The 26192-nt window shown below is 34.7% G+C and overlaps 1 protein-coding gene and 1 pseudogene across 1 annotated transcript; both read left to right on the forward strand.

Annotated features, from left to right (window-relative positions):
• Positions 1-13141: 13141 nt before the first annotated feature.
• LOC111910375 (uncharacterized) lies at positions 13142-14402 on the forward strand. Its single transcript, XM_023906222.2, has 3 exons — positions 13142-13301; positions 13413-13862; positions 13972-14402. Exons 1-3 carry the CDS (start codon positions 13199-13201, stop codon positions 14361-14363), a joined length of 945 nt encoding a protein of 314 aa, XP_023761990.1. The 5' UTR covers positions 13142-13198; the 3' UTR covers positions 14364-14402.
• Positions 14403-18969: 4567 nt separating this feature from the next.
• LOC111910753 (tubby-like F-box protein 7) lies at positions 18970-20888 on the forward strand (annotated as a pseudogene).
• Positions 20889-26192: the final 5304 nt, after the last annotated feature.

The raw sequence follows: 26192 nt of genomic DNA on the forward strand, positions 1-26192 counted from the left end.
CCTAGCCCCATGATAATCTGGTGCCCCGCAAGCCCTGAACTCTCGAAATGTCAAGGTACGCGCTCCCATCAAAGCCATCATCTCAGTACAGAAGGCTCCCAGCCTCTCATCCAAAATCTCCAATATACCCTCCTTGACCATGCCAAAGGTCACAGAAGTCTGATTCAAAATATTGTGCGTAACCTCGGCGGATATCAACTCCCTCATTCGCTCCTCGAGCTGCTCGGCCCCTGAACCCGAGCCTGATCCCTCTCCGGCGCCTGATCCGCCCGCTGGTCTCTCTCACAATGTCACCATGCTGACAATATACCACAACCACTATCAGAATACTCATCACTGATGCGAGACCAAACACACCCTACCAGGTTCCCGGTCTTGTCTCGACCTTTCCCAAATCGAGTACTGATCCTCTACTTTCAGTAGTACGGGCCCATACTACCTTCCACATCTATCCGTACTTTCCTCCGAAATTGCTTTGACTCCACCAGGTCCCTTATCCACTACTACTGCTCCTAGCACTATCTCATCCTAGGCTGGCCCTAAGGAAACCTCTGACTCAACTCAAACCCGTCCTCAGCTGCTGAAGGCCTCCTCGCGATGCCAGTTAGCCATCACCTGGATACCATCACATGTGACGAGGCTCAGATAATCCTTCGAGTAAAAGACTCGTCCCTACAATGGTTAGACTCAGACGAGAGCTGCGCAATAGGGCCAAATCCAGCACTCTGAGATTATTCAACCCTGATCACATGTGACGTGGCGTATCCATTTAATGGCTAACTCCCATCACTCAGAATCCCATAATGCACAAAGCAAGCAGCATTCAGACAAGGGAAAATCTAACCATAACATACTCAAACAATCATATCCACAAGGCAAGAAACTGAACTAGCATGCAACACAAGATCATAGACTCACACAAACTCATAAACTCAGGCATAACCTAAACAGGCTATCCTACTACTGTCTAATCAACACTACTATGCAGCTCAAAAGCACAAATAACAGGCACATAAGGCATCATCCCTAGATCCTTAGTCCTATTCTAGCATGCTGTTCTATCAACTGATAATCATAACATAAGCTTGTATGGGTATTTTGGGGTACTTACTTGAGCTCGGTTGATTGCATGCACCACACCCTTTTTCTCTTTTCAAAGTTCTTTTCTTTCTGAATTATTTTTGCCTTTCTAAAACTGTTTTCTTTCCCAAAACTCTCTTTTTACAAAACTGTCTTTTCATTTTGAAAACTTCTATACCAATTCCTCAGTTTGAGTTCAGACACACCCGAGAGCATGTCCGAATCCCTCAAACCAAAGCTCTGATACCAACTTGTAACGTCCCAAAATTTCAGACTAAAAATTTCTTTTAAGAAAACATTACTTTAAGCAAATTCATCATTTCAAAACATAAACAAATTATTAGTTTCCAAAATACATGTTCGTTATTAGAGTAAACATCCCCAGGCTGTCTAAACTATGGTGTGTGCCATGCGATCACCCTAAGCTCTTCCCTCCGCTACCGGAAGTACCTGAAACCTAAACTGAAAACCATAAGCACGAAGCTCAGTGAGTTCCCCACCCTACCACATACCATGCAAGCATATAACATACAACATTCAGCTAGGAGTTACGGGCCTCGCCCACACTCGTGAAGATACGGGCCCTGCCCACACTTCACTAGCCGGGAGATACGGGCCTCGCCCACACTCGTGAAGATACGAGCCCTGCCCACACTTCGCTAGCTGGGAGATATGGGCCTCACCCACACTCTACTATCTGGGAGACACGGTCCTAGCCCACACTCCTCTCTCGGAGAGATACGGGCCTTGCCCACGGTCAACCGCTAACTCATAATATACAAGTATATACAATCATATACTAATCAGCTAGGAGATACGGGCCTCGCCCACACTCATGGAGGTACGGGCCTCGCCCACACTCTGCTATCTATGAGATACGGGCCTTGCCCACACTCAACTACTATCACAAATATCATAACATAACATATTATCATACATATCTGGGGTGTCCGATCTACCCTTCGGTCCTAACGACTGAACTTGGAGACTATTCCCCCTCCTACTACCACTATCACATATAACATAACTGCCAGCATATAAACATATCATCACATACTGTCAGACATTTCTGGGGCGTCTGACTATCCTCCGGTCCTAACAACCGAACTCTACTGATGAGTCATGGAACCCCATCCATGCTCCTACTGATAGTGAGATACGGGCCCAACCCACACTCACTCTTTCCCTAACTTGGGCCTCACCCCTGATCTGCTGCTAATGAGATGCGGAACACCATCCACACTCTGCAATTGGTGAGACACAGGACCTCGCCCACACTCACCTCCCTACAAGGCACATACAAGTATCACGCAGACAACAAGTATAAACTATCACATAACCATTCCTTGGGCACCCGCCCTCTGTCATTGGACCTCATCCCGAATATCATACTAGCATATTGTGCCTAGGGTTAACCCCCGGGTCTTCTACTCATAACTACATGGGCCGACATTGTGGCCGTAGACCCATTCATACAAAGGGAAACTCACCTGCACTGGCTGAACTGGTTGATGAACCCACTAGCTGCTGCTCGGCAACTCTCTGAACTCCTGCTCCACTCGCTCCCCGAGCTACCAATGTCAAAGCAACACTAAGTCTAACTGACCCCCGAAAGACAACCAAATCAACTATGGTCAAGGTCAAAGTCCTGGTCAAAGTCAACCTTCCAGGTCAACCCTACTCGCCGAGTCACCCTATTGACTCGCCGAGTTCATATGTTCAGAGTCCTTCTATTCGCGACTCGACTCGTCGAGTCAGTCCATGACTCGCCGAGTCTACCGATTTCCCAGTCCTGACCTGTCCAACTCACCGAGTCTCCATTCGACTCACTGATTCGGCTCTCAACTTGAAGGGTTTGGGGTTTTCACGACCTGACTCGTCGAGTCCAAGAACAGAATCGCCGAGTCCAAGACAACCTTCAATAGACTCGCCGAGTTGTTCATCCAACTCGCCGAGTTCCTGCCCAACTTCATCTGACTCGACGAGCTGTTCATCCCACTCGTCGAGTTTCTCCAAATCTTCATGCTACTCGCCGAGTCCACTCAAAGGACTCGCCGAGTCCATTCAGATCTCCATACATGCAGAGGACTTTTGAGTCATGCATGGACTCCAAACTGTAGATCTACCCTTCCCAATCCCATTCCTCACGTAAAGTTGCAAACTTTACGTGTAGAGAAGGAGATCTAGGCAAAATACACCACAAACTAGGGTTTAAGGCAAGGAGGCTCCATAATCAACTCAAGGGCTGCTACTTTATGCTTCTCAAGACCATAATATGCTTAGATCTGAAGTAGCTACTTCAGATCTGGCTTCTAACTCAAAATAATAACATTATGGCTAAAAAGCCCCAACAACCACACATAGATCTAGGTGCAAAAAGGGTCCAGGAACTAGTTTATTACCTCCAAATGCTCAGAATGAACTCATAATCCCTGATCTATGGTCCCTTCTTGCTCCTCCAAGTTCCTTCTTCCTTCTCCAAGCTTTAATGCACCTTCCAAGGCAACAAATGGCTCAAATAGAGGATATGACGGCTAGGGTTTAATGTTCTGGGTGAAAGAGGCAGTAAAGGAACCCTAGGGGAGAGAATGAGGTGCTTAAATAGGCTCCAAGTCCCGAATTTAGGGTTTTCCTTGCACAGACCAGACTCGTCGAGTCCACTTGGCCGAGTCGCCGAGTTGGTCACTTACACCTCGACCCGGATCCCGCTCGGACTCGCCGAGTCCCTCCTTGGACTCGCCGAGTCGACCCCTAAACTTAGGGTTTTCTTTCCTTTCTTGGTCTTCAAAACTTTGGGTGTTACAAATTCCATAGCTGCTATGGTTCATTCATCGGGTACTAAATCCATAGCTACCATTGTAGATACTAAGTCCATAGCTACCAACGTTTATCTAACAGTACTAAATCTATAGCTACCAACGTTCATCTATACGGTACTAAATCAATAGCTACCAAGGTTCGTCTTTCGCCTCATCCTCAAACTCATCCGTCATCACACACCAACTAATTCGTCTACCCATGTTCTACCCAACATATATGTAGATATAACATACATATATAGTTTAACTCATTTAAAACCTATATAAAACATCCATTCCACACTTATCTCAAATAAACAACAATATATAAACACATAACACGTATTTCGTTGCAAATACTTAATATTTATGTGTTAGAAGAAAGTGACCACACACTCACCCAAAACATATACTTAATACATTCAAACAATACTTGTATTAAAATCGTGTTTATGAAAGTGACTATACACTCACACATATAAACAACTTTATATTATACACATAGCATGTGTTTCATAGCAAATACTTAATATTTATGTGTTTGAAGAAAGTGAACACACACTCACCCAAAACATATATACTTAATACATTCAAACAATACTTGTATTAAAATCGTGTTTATGAAAGTGACTATACACTCACACATATAAACAACTTTATATTATACACATAACACGTATTTCATAGCAAATACTTAATATTTATGTGTTAGAAGAAAGTGACCACACACTCACTTGATTAGAAGATGATCGAACAGCGCTACGGCTCTTAAAATAATCTTTTGCGACGAAACCGGGATGTTTCTTCCAAAACCGGGCTTCTCGCAGGCAGAGCTTCGGCTTGAAAACTATTTTTCTCGGGATCTTCGGGCTTCGGGACTTTCTTCGTGTCTCGGGGTTGATACCGGGGCTTCGGGATATTTCTTGCACAAAAAACGAGGTAAAACAGGAGAGAGAGAGATAGATAGAGAGAGAGAGAAGAGAAAATGAGCACAAAGGCTGGTTGTCCTCGCATGCTTTATATAGGGCCTGAACCCTCGCATTACGCTGGACGTAACGCTCAGTACGCGGGGCGTATCGGAGCACTAAAGTCCGAGGTGGTTCATGCACCGGGGTACGCTAGGCGTACTTCGGATAAGATCAATGACTCATTCGGATATCTATCCGATTTAAAGATTAATTAATAAATATTAATTATTTAAAAACTTCAGAAATTCATATCTTCCTCATACGAACTCCGTTTTCGACGTTCTTTATATCCACGCGTAGGTGAGACTACTCTCTACAACTTTCGTTAAGACTCCGTCGGCTAATTTTGAATTTATTTTTATTATTTACTTTTAGTAGGCCGGGACAAGAAAATTCCGTTATAAATTCATAACTTCTTCATCTGACGTCCGTTTTCGTCTTTCTTTTTACCGTTGCACTACTATCAACAAGATCTTCGATTCTCGTTTAGATTGTTTTGGCCAAAAAAAACCGCTCGATCTCAAATCGAGTATTCGGGCTGCATACCGCTAAGTCAAAACTTAGAAAAACCATAACTTCTTTATACGAAGTCAGATTTTGACATTCTTTTTATGCACGCTCACGGTTTAACGAAATCTACGACTTTCGTTTAGATCGCTAAGGCTAAATATCGCTCTAACGTAAATTCACTATTTACGTCGCGTTGTGTCGTGCCGGTTCTGTCGCGAAACTTTGACATGTTATAACTTCTTCGTTATAACTCGGATTTCGGCATTCTTTATATGTACGAAATCCTTGTAACATATACTACAACTTAGTTAAGATTATTCATTATAAATAATCTTCTATCAAAAAATCATTTTTGACGCTTATCGTCTCTAAATTGACTAGCCCTGATCTACGGACGTTACAATAAATATATGGTAACACCGAATGGAAAATGGAGGATAAGGGTATAACAGGAATAAAGATATATTATTTTAGTGTTTGAATGTAAATTAATATCTTAATATGATGGTTGAATTACAACATTTTTAACTTTAAATTGAAATCATAACTAAAGGTTATTGATATTGTTGGATGGATTTTTTTTAAATGTTAAGTATGATTTTAAGGTTTAGGGGCAGAAATGTAATTTTATTTGGGATAAAATAAAGAAGGAAGATTCGAATTTACCTTTTGAAGGTATCAATAAACTCCTAAATTTATGTGATTTATTTTAATTTGATTACAATTAGATGCATGAAACCTTTAAGTAAAGAAACATAAGGGTAAAAGGGTAATTCGACTTAGGAAACTAGAAAAGCATTGGGCTGGAAAAACAATTCAACAATAGATATTGAGATGACATGTGTACTAAAATGATTCTTTTTGCATGATACTTCCATTTTTCTCCGAAGGCTAAATCATTAATTTAGTATGGACAATGTTCATCAGAAGGGTAAATCAGTAATTTAATTTAAAAATGGATCAAATCGGTTGTTGCTACTATTTCTGTTTGTTTGATTATCTCGACTTGGTTACTGTTTCTAACCTTATTGTCGACTATACTAACTTCATATTATATCATTTTTAGGAATGTACTTTTAAAATACATTGTTATATCATTTTTAAGAGTAACCTGTTGTGATTTTTTCATGTTTTAAATGTCACTTTTAATTTATCTTTTATTCACTATTAAGTGGATAGATTTTATAAACAATTTAATCTAGAAAAGGTTAAACTATAATTATTCTAATTTGTATATATTTCTATACAGTAAATACAACCATTCAAAGATTGCTTTCTATGACTAACAAAATTATGTTTCTATTTTTGAAATCTCATAAAACATTACATAAGGTTTTTTGGCTTAACACATTACATCATTCACTCTTGATTAAGTCAAACAAAACAACAATGTATAACTTTTCATATTAAATGCTTAACCTATTAACTTTGACTCGATCCTCAACAACCTCTATAAACTACAATAGCTGTGGTTTTATTTTACAAATTATAGCAACATACTTACCATGAAGAAAAAACTTTAATTTTAAAATAAAACTTAGTTTTTTAACGGTAACAACAATATAAAACACTTGATATCAACATGTAACATCCGGATTCCCATGTATAATATTTTAGTCCTTTATTTTTGGAAGTTGTGAGGAGACTCGGTGAGTTGGTGTTTAAACTCGCCGAGTATGGTCACGGATTCGTATCCGGGTTCACAGCCGGACTTGGCGAGTCCATGAGTGGACTCGGTGAGTCCATACTGTTTAATAAATCCCTAATTTCTTGGGTTTGGGAGCTATTTAAAGGCCCTTAGGGCCGTCATTTGCGGCTACCAAACCCCAGAGAGAAACCCTAAGAGATCTAGAGCGTTTGTGAGGAAGGAGAGGTCATTCTTGATCCTTTTGTTGGTGTATTTGAAAGTAGGAGGTGACCAAGGCAAGATGAGGCTGAAGGAGGTGCGATTTTGGTGAATTCTGAGTTCATAGAGATCATATTGAGGTATTTGTTCGGACCTTCTTCAGTTTTGGTGTTGATTCTTAGAGTTAGGGTTTTCTAACCCCTTTAGAGGATGGATAAGTGGAGCAATTGGTACCTTCTCGGGTCTATGCTTTGGATCTGGACCCAAAGAGGTCCAGAGACCTTAACCCTTGGAGCTTTATGAGTTATTTTGGGAGCCATGAGCTTGGAATGCCATTTTTGGGGCTAAATCACCAAGTTAGACCATTTAGATGTTATATGAGTGTCAAGGTCTGAACTTTTCGTGATTATCATGCTTGGGAAGGCCATATCTATGAATTTGAGGAACAGATCTGACCTCATGAGGTCTATGGAGTTTGTGCATGGCATGAACTCGCTGAGTCCAAAGATCAGACTCGGCGAGTAGGATGAGGGTTTCCCGTAAATCACTCAGTGAGTAGACTTACCGAGTTGGGGAAATAACTCGGTGAGTCAGGGAGAGTTAGGGGACTGGAGTTCAAGGCGGAACTCGCCGAGTTGTTCTTGAGACTCGGCGAGTTGAGTCGGGGTGGCCCTGTGATTCATGCCAGGTGTAACTCGTCGAGTAAGGGGAAGGACTCGACGTGCCAAGAGAGGGACTAAGAGAGTCAGTGGACACGTGTAGACTCGCCGAGTCGCCCAAGTGCACTCGACGAGTCGGGTCAAAGTTTGACCGTTGACTTTTGTTGACTTTTAGGGTTTGGTCAACAGTGAGGCCTTTAAGCCAAGAGAGGGGTAAAATGGTCTTTTACCCTTCTGAGGGTGTTAAGAAAGGTTTGAGTATAGTTCTATTTATGAGAGTATTTACTTTTGTGATTAGGCGGAGGCTAGATCACAGTTCTACCGAGTCAAAGACTTACCGAGACACCTGAGGTGAGTCTTCTCACTATACATTACCTAGAGTGGTATCTATGTGCAGACTGGAGGGTCTTATATGTTACGTATGAGATTATGTGCTATGTGATATATGTATGTTGTATGATGATATAGACCGGACCGGAGGGTCCAACGAGCTATGAGCGGACCAGAGGGTCCAACGAGCTATGGTTTGGAGGGTTCCGCTGAGACACATCGACCGGAGGGTCGTACAGTAGCCTCGAGTGGCGTATGTGTTGTATGTGGTATTTTGGGAAACTCACTAAGCATTTATGCTTACAGTTGTTGTGTTATGTGTTTCAGGTACTAGCAAGGACCGTGGAAAGGCGCCGTCGTGATTCATACACACTAGAGAGAGAGATTTTGATTTTGTGATCTTGGGATATTTTTTGTTTCAAAAACTAATATTGGAAATATTTGAGAATGTTTTTACCTGAATTTGGTTGATGAAAAATGAAAATTTTGTTTTGAAATTTACGTTGTTACACAACATCCTTGACTACCGGTTTCTCTGAATATTAATACATGAACCATATCAAAAGTAGACTAAGAAGTTAGAATCTAAATTATGAATTATCTTATTTCCTTGAATATCAAATTTACGGTATTATAGACAAATTTTTTATTTGATTCTTAAGCTTTATATGTGGTCGTATTTATATGGTAGAATCAAATTGCATAATTACAATTAACATTTTTTATTAAACTTTATATGTAGGTATGAAACAATTATAAATATATTTTTGAAGGAAAATTGTTCAAAATAATTCGCATAATCTAAATATATGTTAATTTAGTTTATTTCCTACACTTTCCTATAACATTGGACTTTATTTGTCATGTTATATTCAAAAGATGAGTTATTAGAACAGGCACCTTAGGCGTTTGACGAAATGTCTCAAAGAATTTGACAAAAGTTCTTTACGCTCACCTCACAACCTTGTATAAATTTTGGTTTTATTTTTTTCTAGATTTTTAGCATCATGTGTTTTTGTTGTTTGCAACTTTGTAGTGTTGCATGCTTTTTTTTGTCTCGTCCTTAGGTTTTTATATCTCTGAGGCTTCATTTTTTATATGTAATGTAAATTATCGATTCAATCTATTGCATTTTGTTATGACTTTTATCAACATGATAAGATTATAATAAATTGTCCATTTCTTGATCTTTTAGAAAAAGATGTTCTAACCGGATTACCATCTATGATTGTGGTCTTCTATTTTGTTGATTAAGCGTTCTATGATTTGGCTAGGATGAGTTTTACGGATGTTTGGCCTGATAACTGTTCCTGTCATCAAAAAAATACATCCAACAAAAAAGTGAATGACGATTTTTTAAATTAATACATTTATCTAACTTTAAAGGATCTTTTTTCAACTTTGATGACATGTAACAGAGTTTTGGTTGAAAATTTCAATTTTTCGGCATATAACGGGTTATGACTTAAATATTGATATTAGATATTTGAGCAATCATGTTTTCTTCGGTTCTTAAATTATTTTGCAGAAAGTGGTCTAATTTGGTATTATTGATCTCACAAAAGGCAAGTGTCATGTCTCTTTTAGCGTATCCATTGAGTTTAAAAGTTTGTTGTCTATATTTGTTTTTAAAAACATGTTAAATCTTGATTTAATGAAAACAAATCACCAGGTAGTAAAGGTGCAAAAAGAGCAAAGTGTTAAATATAGGATGTTCATGGCTATGTCAAACCAAGATAAAATTCTAAAGTAACAAATGATAAATTCAAAAGGTAAGTACTTCTAATGCAAAATATATATTATGTTTCCCAAATAAATAACCAAAAACTAACATCTTCCCCAAATAAATTACATTTTAACTAACATCAATAAATTATGATTACACTGTCTTGATTTTTAATTATACATTATAGGGAGCCGGTTAATATATAGTTAATATTTTTGTATTCGTATCGATTTTGAACTACAAAAGCTATATTCAAATAATAAAAATGAAATGGAACATATACGATGGTAATAATGCGAAAATAACCTTCAAATTTGGTCTGATACAAAAAATTGTCTAAAACTTATTTCTAAAAGTAACAAGAAATAACAACGAACTTTCAAAAAGAAATGAGAAATTGCAATGAATTTTTCAAAACTATCAAGAATGTATAATATAGGATGATAATAATGCTAAAAAACACCGAGTTTGGTCCGATGCGAAAAAAATAATTTTATATGAAAGTAAGATTGCGGTAATACTAAAATAACCTATATGTTTTTTATCTGATGCAAAAGTGGTTGAAACATACTTCTAAACCGACAAGAAACAGCAATGAACTTTTAATTCATCCTGGATAACCATTTAATAGCTATATCTAAAAGATATGAATACTCAGCAGTTAAGACCACATACCTTACTCAAACGTCCACATATGTCTTGAAGTAAACATTCTTTTTTCCATTATTTTATTATTATCATAAAATAAATAAAAAAAAAGATATCCTCATGTGTTTAAATTGTTTAATTTGTATCATAATAACAAGTAAGTTGTGTGTTAATTATGTATTTTGACATTTTCAATGAGTCACGAACAATAATTAAATCGAGCAAACATAACTATTTTTATATTTATTTGTTAGAGTTTCTTTATATTTAATATTGTGGGGGGTTTATGTGGTTCATTTCGAATGAACATAAATAAACTGCTATTTTTCGAAATAAACAATTATATTTCGCAATATAGCCATAAAATAACAATGTATTTTAAAAGTACGTCGTCAAATGCTGGATTATACTTGTGTAGACCCGTTTTCGCGCATGGTAAGCTATATGTAGTTGTTTCCCGTGTCACAAGTAAAAATGGTCTGAAGTTACTTTGTGACGAAGACGATCGTTCAACTAATAAAAAAAATATTGTCTACAAAGAAGTTTTTCAACAATTATATATATTTACCGATTTCAATGTATTTTTTATACATTTCAATAATACCACTAACCCTGTTTTTTTTTTTAATTATTTTGCAATATCTATATACATTTATATTTTATTTATACGTTCCCCCGCATTTAACACGGATCATAATCTAGTTCTTACTGATAACTCATTCTTTAAGTTCAAAAATGAAATAATTATATCTTCTTATCTTTGTTAGTTTTATGGAAACTAATTAAACTTTGGTTTAAAATACTATGATTTTGCTATGTTTATTGCTATAAAGTTTATCGTCGTTTTAAAAATCTTTCAGTTTATATAATTTAATTCATTACACGTTAAAGTCTAAGAGATTTTTTTTTTTCTGAATCGTCCTAGATATTTGAATCCTCATGAGTAACCCTAGTCGAGATTGATACAAATGTTACAGTCTAATTTTTAGAATTTGATGATGACAAACTTTGTAATAATCCGAACTTGTAAATTCTAACAAATCTATAAGTTCGAACAACATCGTATCTCAACCTAAGTAGCTGATTTAGAGTGTGCCTTAACTTCATATTAAGTAATTTATGATATACATTTGTTTGATAGAAAGCTACAACTTAATTTGTTTCATTATACAATATTTAAGTAGGAAAAGCCAGGTTTTGAGTTCGATTAACCCTAGCTTCCTAATGAATAGCATAAGTACTCTACAAGAGATGAAATCCACCAAAATGATGATATCGAAATCGTGAATAATGACATGAAAAATGAAATGAAATTGTATAAGTCAAAGATACAAGTTGAAGTTTTAATCATTAGACTTGAATTGGAAAAATAAATAAGCCAAACATATTGTAATGAAATCCAGTTATATATCCTTCCAACACTTTGAACTTTCTCAAACAAACACCCTTATTTTTTTGCGGCAAGTCATTGTAGGAAGGTGTAGTAGAAATATATGAAAGAACATTAGACAAATAGAAAGAAGTTGAGACATGATGTGTTGCACATAGGGTCTTTAAAACAAAGTTGTCCCATTATCAAAACGTTTGTTTCTTAGATAAAACAGCTACAACAATCTTTATAGAATGCTTGAACCAAACCATGCATGAACTTTACCTTAGCAACAACAAGGAAACACAGTAGCAGAGGGAGAAGAAAAGAGAGTAAAATCGTTTTTTGATGAGTAAAAATAGTTACAGGGAAGTTGTATTTATATAATAAAATTTGTAACTAGTCTTGTTGAATCAAACGTAACTGATCGAAAATGGAACAAAATACTGAAACAAAAATTTGTATTTAATTCCATTTTTAATTAAAACTAAAAATGTTATCAAATTTTCATAAAAAATACTAGAACTTTTTTTATTAAGCACGTACAAAAGAGAGTTTGGTGTTGTTTGCTCTTGTAATCTTTAGAAATCTTTATACATATAAATACATTTTCTTTTCACTCCAACAAATACGAGACAAATTTAAACCCATTCAATCACTTAAACATCTTTTTCAATCACCACTCATAGAACTGTTTTGAACGTTCTATATATCAAAAGGACGATGATACAAATGAGAACACAAATACATAACTATTTAGCTATTTTTAGATTATGCAAGGTCCATAATTTATGTTCAAAATGGACAAAACTTTTTTTTTCCAAGGGTAAATGCCTCTCTAGATGTGAAGTTAGCAAACTTTTCTTCCTCTCGGAAATTATGTTACAATTTGAGTAGAGTTTAGAGTTAGCAAAAACGGACCATGATATATTAGCATGTTAAAACTTAAAACATATGAGGCTAGATTAGGTGGATATGTGAACGTTATTTTGTTATTGTTTTGTATTTTATGTTACATCTAATCTACACATGTATTTATTTTTTTAACTAAAAATGTTAGTTACATCCACTTGACTCTTTTAAATAGGAAAGATTCCACCATTCCAATTAACTTTTCAAACACGCGGGTGTGTCACTGATTCTCACTTCTAGTCAAATCTATATGTTGAAATGCGTTGAATAAATTCTACATATGTATTTATGTCTATGTATATATAGAGCGATCGATACACTCCTCAGCATTCGTGCTTTCTTCTTTTATTGCATGAGCTTACAGGAGACAAAAAGGGCAGTGATGAAGCTCGCTTTCTTCTTCTTCTTCACTCTCTATACTCTTCTTGGAGCTTACAATGCTCGTCATTTACATGGTATTCAATTAATTGACTCATTTTTCGAATTCATAGCTTCATTACTTAATTAACCTCTATAGCTAGCTAGTTTCTGTATTAATTGTGGTGGTTTTGCTAATTTGTTCTCAGATGGATGTGTATACCATAGCTTTAATGGACGACCACCTGCTAAGACGTCGGAGATAATTCAGATGGTAACCGGTGAAGAAGAACCCCAGTCACCACCACCTCCTCCACTTTCATCGTCACAGGAACAGACCAATTACAGCCGAGACAATCTGGAAGGACGCCCTTCACCTAAAATACCACCGTCTGATGGCCAAACGATTTACGGCGGAGATAACCCAGAAGCAAGATTACCGTCAGAAGGCCAGACTGTATACGGCGGTGACAAACTGGAAGGATCACCTTCACCTGTAGGACCATTGCCTGAAGGCCAGACAAATCATGGTAGAACTAACCCAAAAGCACCACCGCCACCAAAAGTAGCACCGTCTCGGGGTCAATCGACTTACGGCGGAGAGAATCCAAACTCAAACAGTCCGACCATATATGGTGGAGCCAAGAAGAGGCTAGCAGGTATATATGTATACGATCTTTTACGTTTATATCAAATTATTAGTTTAAAATTTTCGACCAACTAACAATAAAAATCCTAATGAATTTGTAAACTTTATCATTTCCACAGATTTTCTAGCTCAAATAATTCCGTCATACGATGAGATTGTATACGGCCGGGATTATCTAAACGCTCGGCCATCACCTAAAGGAGGACCGAGTGAGGGTGACGCGGTTTACGGTAGAGATAACCCGAAAGCACCACCACCACCGGTAGCGCCGTGTCGGGGAGCTCCGCCGTCATTAAAACCAGATAGTGCAAAGGACCGGTCAACATACGGCCGTGATGACCCAACAACACCACCGATTCCGGACCCAAATGATCCAGAAAACCAAGGAATGTATGGTAGAGTTGCCCCGAGTGTACCAACCCCTCCACAACCAGCTGACCCAACACGGCCGATGTTAGTCGATGGCGGGAGGCGGGAGGAATGGAAATTCGCTTCGAGCTCTGGCGTTTAGTTGTGACATTCAAATAAAACAAGATGATCAGTTGCTCTCTATTGCCTCTTTACACCACTAGAATATTTAATAATTGGTGCTGACGTGGAATTTAATTATTTGACAGATGTAACCTTTTATTTTTATTTTTTTGTGTATTTGACTAAAATAGTTTTGTTAAACAAAATAGAATAATAGAATAATAGAATATATGTTCGTATTCGTTTCTTTATAAATTTAATAGAGACACGAATTAAAGGGCGACTATGTAACGTCGCTTCAAAATTTTAATAGAGACACGATTTCAAGGGGAGATTATTATGTAACGTGTAATACGTATGGATATGAATAAAGGGACGGCTATGTAAAGTCTAATATGTATCGATATGAAAACTCAGAAAAGATTTATACCTATCGAATAGTTTTGAGAATTTGACTTATCACGATAATTATTTTTTTGTTTTCTTCGTCTAGGTAATTTAGTATTTTTTAAATATTTAGGTAAATTTTTTTGGAAGTGTATGACCAGGGTCGAAGCCAGGATTTAAGAATAACGGGGGTTGCGCATAGATCCATAGGGCCACTAATGGATACTTTAATTTTTGAAGTTGCTATGGCCTAAGTTTAGTACATAATCGTCTAATCTTTTCATGTTGGTTACTTGGATAGTTGGATAGCTTAAGATTGAATGTCGTTTTCCTGGATTACGAATCAAAAAATCTAATTTTACCCCTCCTATATCTGGAATATCACTTTATTCTGGTTCAATATTATTGTACTCTTCCATGTTAGTATTCATATGAGGTTGTGGGTGTGCATTATGAATATCCTATTTAGTATTATTACTAACCGAATGCAGTTGAGGCTCACATGTATCCTCTATTCGTTTGAAAAAAGAATCGATGGTTCTTTTCTTGCTCGTAATTTACCCTATAATTATAATAAACCAAATTATCAAATTATAATTAAATTATTATTTACAAGTATTATTAAATAGCATATGCAATAAGAAATAAAATTTACCTTTTTAATTAAAGAATTGAAATCGTTTCAGTGTAGACGAAAACAATCCGTTAACTGAAAGCTAACCAATTCGACGAATAAAAATAGCTACGCTTAGACTCTTAATAATCGTCTATTAACCCACACTATTTATAAATAAATGGTGGTAATATAGCTATAACAAATGGGGATAATATAACTACTACGGATTGATATAAATGGGATATTAATCAAAATAGTCAATTAAAAATAAAATAAATTGGGTGATACAGTCGTTTTAAATAATTAAAGTGAAACTGGGCCTTAAGTTTAGACAATTCTCATACCAACTTCATTAACAAAATGTTTTTTAATATATGATAATTGTTTTTTTAAATAATTGGAAGGGGCTAAGTGTTATTAACTATTCAATGTGGGCCAAAGTTTAATGATCAGTAACTCTTTTTATCGACAATATTGCTACAATTTTAAAAGTGATTGGGGGTGGCCAAGCATCCGGCAGCCCCCCTATTCACTCCGCCTCTATGTATGACCATTATAATCGGTTATAACAAATTATAGTCAGTCATAATGGTCACGTATGAATATGGCCGGTCCAGACTGTGATCGACCCGGGCGACCGCCCATGGCCCACGCCTCTAGTGGGCCCAAAATTTCTAGGCATGTAGTGTATATATGTAAATTTGAGTTATGTATATGTTTTTAGGGCCCAATGTTGGCCTAAACTCAATTTAGCCCAACAAAACAAATTACTTTGCTTCTATTTGAATGTGTATGTGGGAATGGGAAAGACCGAAGGAGACAAGAATTAGCCAATTAGAGCGTCTTATGAATCATTAATCGAATCGACATACTCGATAACTTAATCGACATCTCCACCTTGACATCATGAATCGACATACCTCTGAAAACAGATTCAAGAATTAATCAAATGAGTCGCACGCATCTTTCCAACTCACTCTGTTCCCTCTTACAGTCACAATCGACTTCCCCGCTTCTAATCCCTATTTCTCTCAAACTCTCACAATTTCATTATGATTCGTACTCTCGATTCTTTATGTTGATTTCAAATCCTTGCGACTTGCGTGATATTAGATAAGAATTTGAGAAGGTATGATTTTTCTTTCAGATTTTTCGTTTCTCAAAGCTTATAGGCTTGTGTATCATTTTTTTCCTGATTTTTTCTGGTCATTCTATGTTATATCAGATTTCTGAAGTTGATTTATTTAGAAAATTTTGATAATCAATGTTTTAGGTTTAAGAATTTCCACTCAATTAGGTATTATGTTTCTAGATATTTGTATATAATTTTATAAAGAGAAGTTTTATGTTCCAATTTTTCTACTGTTTTTCTTATGACTTTATTTTTTCAGAGTTCCGAATTTTCTAATATTGTAATTAGAGGAGCTGTTTATCAGATTTTTTATTTTATTTTAGTTATCATTTTTATGACTTTTGTTACATAGTGGTTTTATTTAACAGCTTGCATTTGTAGATGCATCTCTACAACTGTATAAAGAAGTTAGAAGTTTTCAAGAACTTAAAATTACCTAAGGTCAATAGGCATCTATAGAGAGAAGTTTACTTTGAAGTTGTTCAAAGCTGGCTAAAGTTATTGAAGAATCACTTTAGGTGAATATTATGTATAGATGTACAAAGAAAGATATTGGCAATATTATGTTCTGTATAGAGAAAAAAATGCTAGATTAAATTGATCTTATTAGTTTTGTATCTAATAAAGCTAGAAATTTATTGTAATTTGTAAATATTAGTGGTGTTTTTGTAAATACTATGACTATATTTATGGTTTGGATGATATTATTGATTATTATTATAAATGATATTTTTTTTCAAAATTTTATCATATTTGGCATTGAGATATTTGACACTCGAGGCCTTTTTTCTTATCGCCCCGGGCCCAATATGTGTTCAAACCGCCTTGTATATGAACACTTCCAATAAAATTTTTACCTAGATCTACACAAAAAACAAACTTACCAAGATGTGAACAAAAAGATAATTACCCTAGAATTCAATTTGCTTTTTTGTACTTCTAAATTTAACATAAATGCTAAATATTTTTAATACCATACTATTTTAGTAAATATCTTTTTAAAATACATTATTTTGGCAAAAAAAAAACCCTTCAAATTTGACGGAAAAAAACACATCGTTATTTTATAGAATTTTATTATTTAAGATATTCAATATATAAAAATTAAAATTTAGTAGATAATAAAAGTAAAAGAGATGGAGACCAATAACATTAAATAGAACGGCCATCTTCAATGAAATTTGCTCCACGTATTACATGAATTTAAAATACAAAAAATAAAAGTATCTTTTATCTACATCGACAACATTACTTTTGTCTTTTATATATATATATATATATATATATATATATATATATATATATATATATATATATATATATATATGTTACAAAAATCGAACCCCAACATGTCGTGGTGAATTTAAATGCTCATAAATGGTCATAAATATTGTCTCAAGGAAATTTAACTGAACATATTAATATTGCAAATATTATGATCGGCCGTTTTAATAAAGAGTGAAATTGAGTTAAAAGGGTAATTACCTTTTTGTTTTGTTCACATGCGGTAACTTCGTTTTTTTTACACAATTAAGTAATGAACTTGTTGGTGTGTGTACATATGACCATTATGATCGGTTGTAACTTGCTACAACCGGTCATAATGGTCGCATGTGAACACTTCTAAAAAGTTCGTTACTTATATGTGTACATAAAAAAAAAGATATCCAGATATGAACAAAACGAAAATGTAATTATCCTGATAAGTCAATTCTCTTAATAGTTTTGATTTTTATGCTATTTTATGGTTAAACTCAAGTTCTGATAATGATTAGAATTTTTGATAGTTGAATTGTTTGATTAGACCAAGCGGAGTGGCTCAACATGTTGGTCAGCATTTGCTCGGCGTACACTGTCCCTCAATGTCAGCATGTCGAAGAAAGAGGAAGCAAACGACAATGCATTGCAGAGGATATATATATATATATATATATATATATATATATATATATATATATATATATCCTCTGTTCTAATAAAACAATACTTTGTGTCAGGTGTCATTTTCTCAGCCCTTCCGAATGTTTTTTTCCCGCTCAAATTTACAAAGTGAAATTATGATTTTACCCCTCTGCTCCTTTACACTCTTTTACACTCTGATTATCATAAAATCACGTCCAAAAATAATCACGGACTTTTAATGATTCAATTTCAAATCCTGAGTAACTGGTATCCCAAATAATCAGGGATTTTGTTTCCTTTCTAAATTCCATTTGAGAACGATGTAACATACAATAAATACTTAATCTTCTTAAAATTTAAAATCCATTGGCTAGGGCTTCAAGCTGCATATATCTAATGCATACTCGCTATGTATTTCATATACATCTCCATCGAAACCATCTCCCTCACCTTTGTCTCTCTCATCCCAATACACTCATCCGGTTCTCACATCTTTGTAAGTGTTCCTGTCACTTACACTCTGTTTTGCCCTAACCACTTCATACATAAACTCTAGCAAGCAACAACAGCAGTAATCCTCTTCTTGATTACAAAAATGAGAGGTCCAATATGAGGGGGTATGTTTCTCCCTGTAATGCCAACAATCATTTTATTTTCTTTATTGGTGTCAACAATCGTTCCTATCACGTCGAACCAACGGTCGGTCGAATTCGATTAAGGAACTAACGCCCTTATCAAAACCGCCGGAAATTAACATTGTTGTTGTTCCCGAAGACGATGACGTCGTTGGTGAACAGAACTTCGACAAGAATAATGGAAGAGGTTCGTGGTCTAATTTATTGCCAGAGCTCTTAGGTGAGATAATCATACGAGTGGAAACGAGTGATGACGGGTGGCCGCTCCGTCGGAATCTGATTGCTTGTGGATGTGTTTGTAAAAGTTGGAGAGAAGTTACGAGAGATATCGTAAAGCCTCCTATTCACAGCGGGAAGATCACATTCCTTTCTTTGTCTTAAGAAGGTACGATATGGCTGTATATTATCTGATTTTATTTGTTTCAAGCTATATACCTTAATTTTTATGTCGTTGATTCCACAGAGGCTTGAATCAATGAATTAAATGTAGTTAGTTTATTTTTTTCAATTTTTTGTTAAATTGCTTTAGATTCTTATGTTTAGACAGATGATTATCTGGTTTGTTATGGAGAAGCTTTTGATTAGCTCACACAACTGAAAGCAAGCCGCAGAAGTCAAAAGTCCATAAATTCAATTCTATTGTGATAATGATTAGGAACAGTTTGATAGATGCTCACCTGTGGTCATGGTTGCCAATTTTGACTTGGTCTTATTTTGAGGTATTCTCCAGTAACCACGTCGTTCATTATAATATTGCTTACTTCATCGTCGAATCCACATGGTAAATTAGGGAATATATGCCTAATGATGCTTCGTATATAATTTTTGCAAATTGTTACCTTCTAGGTTTCCATTATTCACTTATTACGCTATAATAGATCCTTGAAATTTATCAATGTTGTTAATAGATGAACATGCTTGACTTATCTAACGAATTTCCATGTCTTTGCAGCCTGGTTCAGGTGATTCTCCAATTCAATGCCTGATTAAAAAAAACAAGAAGAACTCAGTGTTTTACCTCTATCTTGCTGCTACTCCATGTAAGCATCATTGATAACTTTATTCTGTTTGTTAATCATGTATTATACAACCAGACATGCCAGAAAATATATTTCTGGTAACTTGTAATTGAAGTATTAATCATTTGGATTCCATTTTTGCAGCATTTACAAACAAGGGTAAGTTTCTTTTAGCTGTAAGAAGATATAGACATGGTGCTCACATGGAATACATAATATCACTTAATCTAGATGATTCATCTCAAGGAAGTAATGCTTATGTTGGCAAATTAAGGTAAGTGACTATTTCTTTTTTTGTACTTAATGAGCTTAATGGGTTAAGCACTTAATCTATACACCTATGCATTGATGCTTCTTTATGACATAATGACTATTTTACCCTTCATAGGTCAGATTTTCTTGGCACAAACTTCACAATATATGACAGCCAACCACGACATAATGGTGCAAAACACTTAAGTAGCAAATTCGTGAGTCAAATTGCAAGCAAACAAATAAGCCTACAAGTTCCATGAAGCAACTTTGAGATTGAAGAAACTTCGTACAAATTTAATCTTTTGAAATCAAGGGGTTCAAGAAGAATAATGTGTTCTCTAACATCCACATCAACATCACCAGATCAACAAATCAACAGTATGACTCTGGTCAAACTCAAATCCTTTTGAGAAACAAAGCTCCAAGGTGGCATGAACATTGGCAGTGTTGGTGCTTGAATTTCCATGGGTGGGTGACAGTTGAATAGGTTAAGAATTTTCAGTTGGTGGAAACATTGGACCCGAGTCAACCAGGTGGGAAAGGTGATGGTGAAACGGTTTTGCTTCAGTTTGGAAAAGTTGGTGTTGATATGTTCACCATGGATTATAACTATAAATAAATAGTTCAAAGTTTTCAAAGTATAATGTTTTAATAAAAAAATTTAGAGAATAAAATAATTGTTTGCATATAGTTTTTTTGTCATATATTTGAGTAGTCATTATGATTCCAAATTACAAAGTGTTCTTTTTGTTATTTTTCTTTTTTCTTTTTAATCTGTGGTTTCCACGGGTTTTAAACCGTGTGTGTGTATATATATATATATATATATATATCAAGGTTGTAAAAAGCGTTCGACATTAGCTAGTCGATGGACTGGGGATAAGTGATTAATCAGTTGGGGGGGGGGGGGTTAATCGAGGATCATTAATTGCTAATTTGTTGATTTTAAAAAATTAAATATGACTATTATCATATAAAAGTTGTAAATACCACTATTACCATAACAAAATTGATTAATATGATTATTACAACTCTAATCATATCACAAATAGTTTCTGTTTACATATAACTTCTTCAAGGTGTTAAAATTTCATCTGGTTCTATTATTTTACTCATTATGTATATAGGAATTAATCGTTAAACGCCCTCTAATCGGTCGACTAGCGCCTACGGATTAATCGAAGATTAATTGGGACTTAGTCGAGATTTTTATAACACTAGTTAAAATATGATCTAGAACAATGAAAAGATAAATTAAATGACTAATCTTACTAAATTAATTGAATAAGATGATCTACAACCTTCAGATCTTCAGGAATTGATGAAAAAGTGCAGAAATCACATCCAAAAGTCGTCTTTGGTCGTTTGTGAACGTCTAGGGTTTAAACTGATTAAATAGGGAGTCTTTATATACGAGCCAACAACAAAAACACAATTTTTCAAAAACATGATAGTGTTTTAAGGAAAAACACAATCGTGTTCTTGCACAAAAGTAATGTTTTAAAAACTGGTTTGAACCGGCCGGTCGAAACAGTTGGACCGGGAATCGAGAGAGGGAGCGGTTCAACTATCATCGGGTTTACATTGATTTCTGAACCGGATTGAACCGGCCGGTTTTAGAAAAAACCGGTTGGACCGGTCAAAATAAACCGGTTAAACCGAATAAAAACAAATGAAAAAGAATCATTTACATAATAAACTTTGGTGATTTTTTTCAAATCTATTTAGTTATCTCTAAATAAAAACATATGGTAAATGTTATAAATTCTTTTGATATGTTTGTATTCATCAAAAACTATATTTCGTTTCGGTATTATATATTTTTTTTACATATATGGATTGATTAAAACACTAAAACTTATGGTTATGTGTTATTTTAATGTATTTGGATTCATCTACAACTTATTTTAATGTGTATTTTTAATATTTGAACTTGTAAACATCAAATTTATAATTTCTACATGTATGTATGAGTAGGAAAATAGAAAAAAAAACATGAAAAATATAAAAACCGGTTCATCCGGCGGTCAGTGGCGAATCTAGAACAAAATATCACGTGGTTCCTAAATTTAGTGAAGCCGATGAAAAAATCAACACTTGTGGAGGTCGGGTCGGGTCGTGTATGATTCAATGAAATATAACTGAAAAAACCGATCAGCCACCATCGATTAAAATTAAAAAAAAAAAAACGATTAAAATATAACTGAAAAAACTAAATGATTTGATGAAAAACTAGTTGATTATTAGTACATTGATACCTTATTCTTTGATAAAAACTATATATTATATTTAACCCTATATATTTAACAACATAATTGCCCATTGTAACTTATTTTTTCTCCTTTTAAAATGGTTTTTTAGGATATTTGTTAGCTTATTTTATTTCCTTATTTTTATTAGTTTATTTTAGATTTTTAGCGCACGGTTTTGGAGCTTATCGCAATTGTGGATTAGAGTGAAGACGGACTTGTGGGCTCTCGAGGCGCTATTGGACTTGGCAGATCCATAAAAGGAGATTTGGGCTTAAAAAGATAAAGGCTTGGATGAAGTGGGCTTGTGAAGATGGATCATGGATAATTAATTTGGACTTGAAGCATCCATATTTGAAGCTAAATGATGATCGGTTGGTTTAAATCACATGGATATGGAGGGGACCAAAGGAATCTTTGGTGGTGGAAGGGTGGAGTGGAGGAATGAGGAGCCAATAGCATTACAACAACACTTGCGCGGGTGGAATTTTCGTCGCACGGGTACCCGTGCAACTGCCCAGTTTGGGCATTTTGGTCATTTGGCTTGCCATTACCTTGGGGGATCAGATCTATCAGCTACATTCTCGATTTTTCACCATTGGAGACCTGGTGGAGGCAATTTTGGAGCTTGAAGACTCATTTTTTTTTTTATCTTTCCAAGATATTGGTAGTTTCTTTATGCAATTAGACTTTTGTGATTGTTTTTCTATTGCTATGAGTGACTAAACTCTCTATATTGGTTAACTTTGGTTAAAACCTTTGAATGTTTGTGGGTTTTTTAAGGATTCATGCTAGATTATCAATTATCATATGTTTATGGTTCTAGATCATATTTCTTATGCTTGTTTAATGCTTTGATCATGAGCTTGGCATTTGAATGAGCTATTGTTAGTTTATTTCTTTGGTTTTGCATTGAATCATTGAATTAACTTAGAACAAGGGCTTTATGATGGTAAAAATCATCTCTAGTTTATGAATCGTAACTCCTTTATGGATGTGTAAGCATTGACACCCTCTAGGAATTGGGGATTCCTTATTTCTTAAGGCTAATTAACTTCTTGGGTTTAATTGCTTCAATTAAACCCTTGATGTTGATTAAGAATGTGTGTTGTGGGCTTCCCCAACCTCCATACTACCTAAGAGGAATCTTGGCATATCATGCTTCATGATTGCTATAACCAATTTGGGATGAATGAGAAGCTTCATGTTGAATCCTAATGATAAACACACAAATGTTCACTGTGTTGAATTGCCTTAGTTAACCAACTCTCTCCAATATTTGAGCATCTCACTATCTTGCTTAATTGCAAGTTTTTAGTTATTCAAGTCTTTTAGTTTTCAAGTAATCAAACACCCCCTTTTTAGTTTAATATTAGTTAGTTAGTTTATTTACGATAGTTCTTTTAGATTGCATTGATGATTGAATACAACCATTTCCCCGAGGATCGATACCCCTTTTTACCATTATATTACGTTTTATTTGCAAGCAAAAGGGTGTAATTTGCTTGGTAGGGTTGACATCCCATCAATATTTTTGTAAAAAACAAACTCAAGGTAGGTCCTCTACTTTTTCTAAAGTAGTTCCTAATTTTTGTGATACATATATTATAAATGAAACTGAAAGTTTAGGTAGGTCCTAGGACCTACCTTCTTCCTTCTTAGACACGCCCCTGCCGGCGGTCGAACCGGTTAAACCATTTGAACCAGGAACCGGTCACCATACCGGTTCAACTAAAAAACCGGTTTTTAAAACATTGCACAAAAGTCCCAAAAATCCCCGTTTTTCGCGTTTAACGAAGTGCGATGCTATTTTGGACACTTTTCTCAAACACACAATCATGCTTTATGGAAAATCAAAAGCCTGATCACGTATATCCTTTCGAACTCTTGAAAATTGATTTTGAGCTTAAAAAGGTTGCATAAGAGAAGCACGATCAAAAACACGATTGTGTAAACTCAAAAATACACGTTTCATACGCAAACTCTTCAGTTTCAGCAAATCTAATCCAACTTCCAGCTTCCTCAGGTGTTTTAGCTCATTTAACTTCCAAATATACATCCGACTGCTTCTAAAGTACCGCTCCACTTGAAATATCTAAAAATGACATAAAAACATGAGTAGTACGTGAATTTTGACAAAATACATGAGTTGAACATCATTTAAACTAATTCACACACAAATGCCTAAAATATGATACAAAATGCAAATAAAAACTATTATAACAAATGCATACAATGACATCTATCAGGTCGTGACTATTCTGTTATGGAGCTGCCACGATGTGGCCAGTGGGTGGTTACGACATGATAGTTAGTTGTTGACTTTCATCATTGACTTTTTGACCCTCAAGTTGACTTTTGGTCAACTTGAGGGTTTTTAGGGTGTAGAATTAAAGGGTACTTTTATATTGTTGGTTAAGTGATTCTTAGTACCAGTCTTCACTGTCATAGAGCTGTTGTGTTTGTTTGTTGTTTGCGATGTGAGTCTTCTCACTATATTACGTATGTCATAGTGGTGTGCATGCTCGACTAGCTGAGTCTTATTTGTTGATTGTTTTTATGTGTATTTATCGAGTTGCTGATAAATCTAGGACCGTTGATAGTCCACATGGTTGCTGATAACCGATAGGGTTGTTGTGACTTGTGAGACCACATGACTGCTAATAGTCCCATGGTTGCTGATAACACATGTTGTTTATTATGCTATGTTGTATGTGACATTTTGGGACTCACTAAGATTCGTGCTTACAAATGTAGATTTAAATGTGTTTCAAGAGCTTGAGATAATCGTGGAAATGTGAATGCTTAGTTATACACACACTCATCAACAGTTTTTGTGATTCTGCATTTTATGATGCTCTGATTTTTAGGATGACTGTATTTTGATGCATATGGAAACAATGTTTTTTACTTAATCTAAAAATGAAATATATGGTTGTGAAAAATGGGACGTTATATATCAACTTGTTTTCAAGATCAAAAAACAAAAAGAAATTCTAAAATGCAAAATAAATGAATTTTTTTGAATTTTAAAAATATTAATTTCTTCATTTTAAAAAAAAATAGAAAAAAAGTTTACATTTTTTAAATATATGTGAAATATTCTAACAGAATTTTACATATATATTTCTAGTAGAATATATAACATATTTTAACAATTCTAATAGAATATTAAAATAATCTAACAATTCTACAAGAATCTTAGAATATTATATAATTCTATTTGAATATTTATAATATAATATGTAATAGAATATTAAAATATTCTAAAAATTCTAAAATTTTCCATACAAGGTAATTGTGTTTTATTTTTTAATAAAAAGTAATGAACATAATACCTTTTTTACGAATTTTTCTATTTGTTTTGTTTTTTAGAATTTTTTTTTTTAATTTTCAAAATGAATAAATAAGATTTCGTCATCATGTCTCACAAAATCTCATGGTCTCATTTAAACTCATATATGTATATATATATATATATATATATATATATATATATATATATATATATATATATATATATATATATATATATATATATATATATATATATATATATATATAATTTTCATTGTTTTTGTTTTGATATTTAAAATTTTGTAATTTTACAGCTTTTTGTTTAGTTTTCTTTTCCAGATTTCCAATTGCTTTGAACAATAAAATTAACGATTAAA

Source organism: Lactuca sativa, chromosome 1 (genome assembly GCF_002870075.4).
Source record: "Lactuca sativa cultivar Salinas chromosome 1, Lsat_Salinas_v11, whole genome shotgun sequence".
In the NCBI taxonomy this organism is placed as follows: Eukaryota; Viridiplantae; Streptophyta; class Magnoliopsida; order Asterales; family Asteraceae; genus Lactuca; species Lactuca sativa.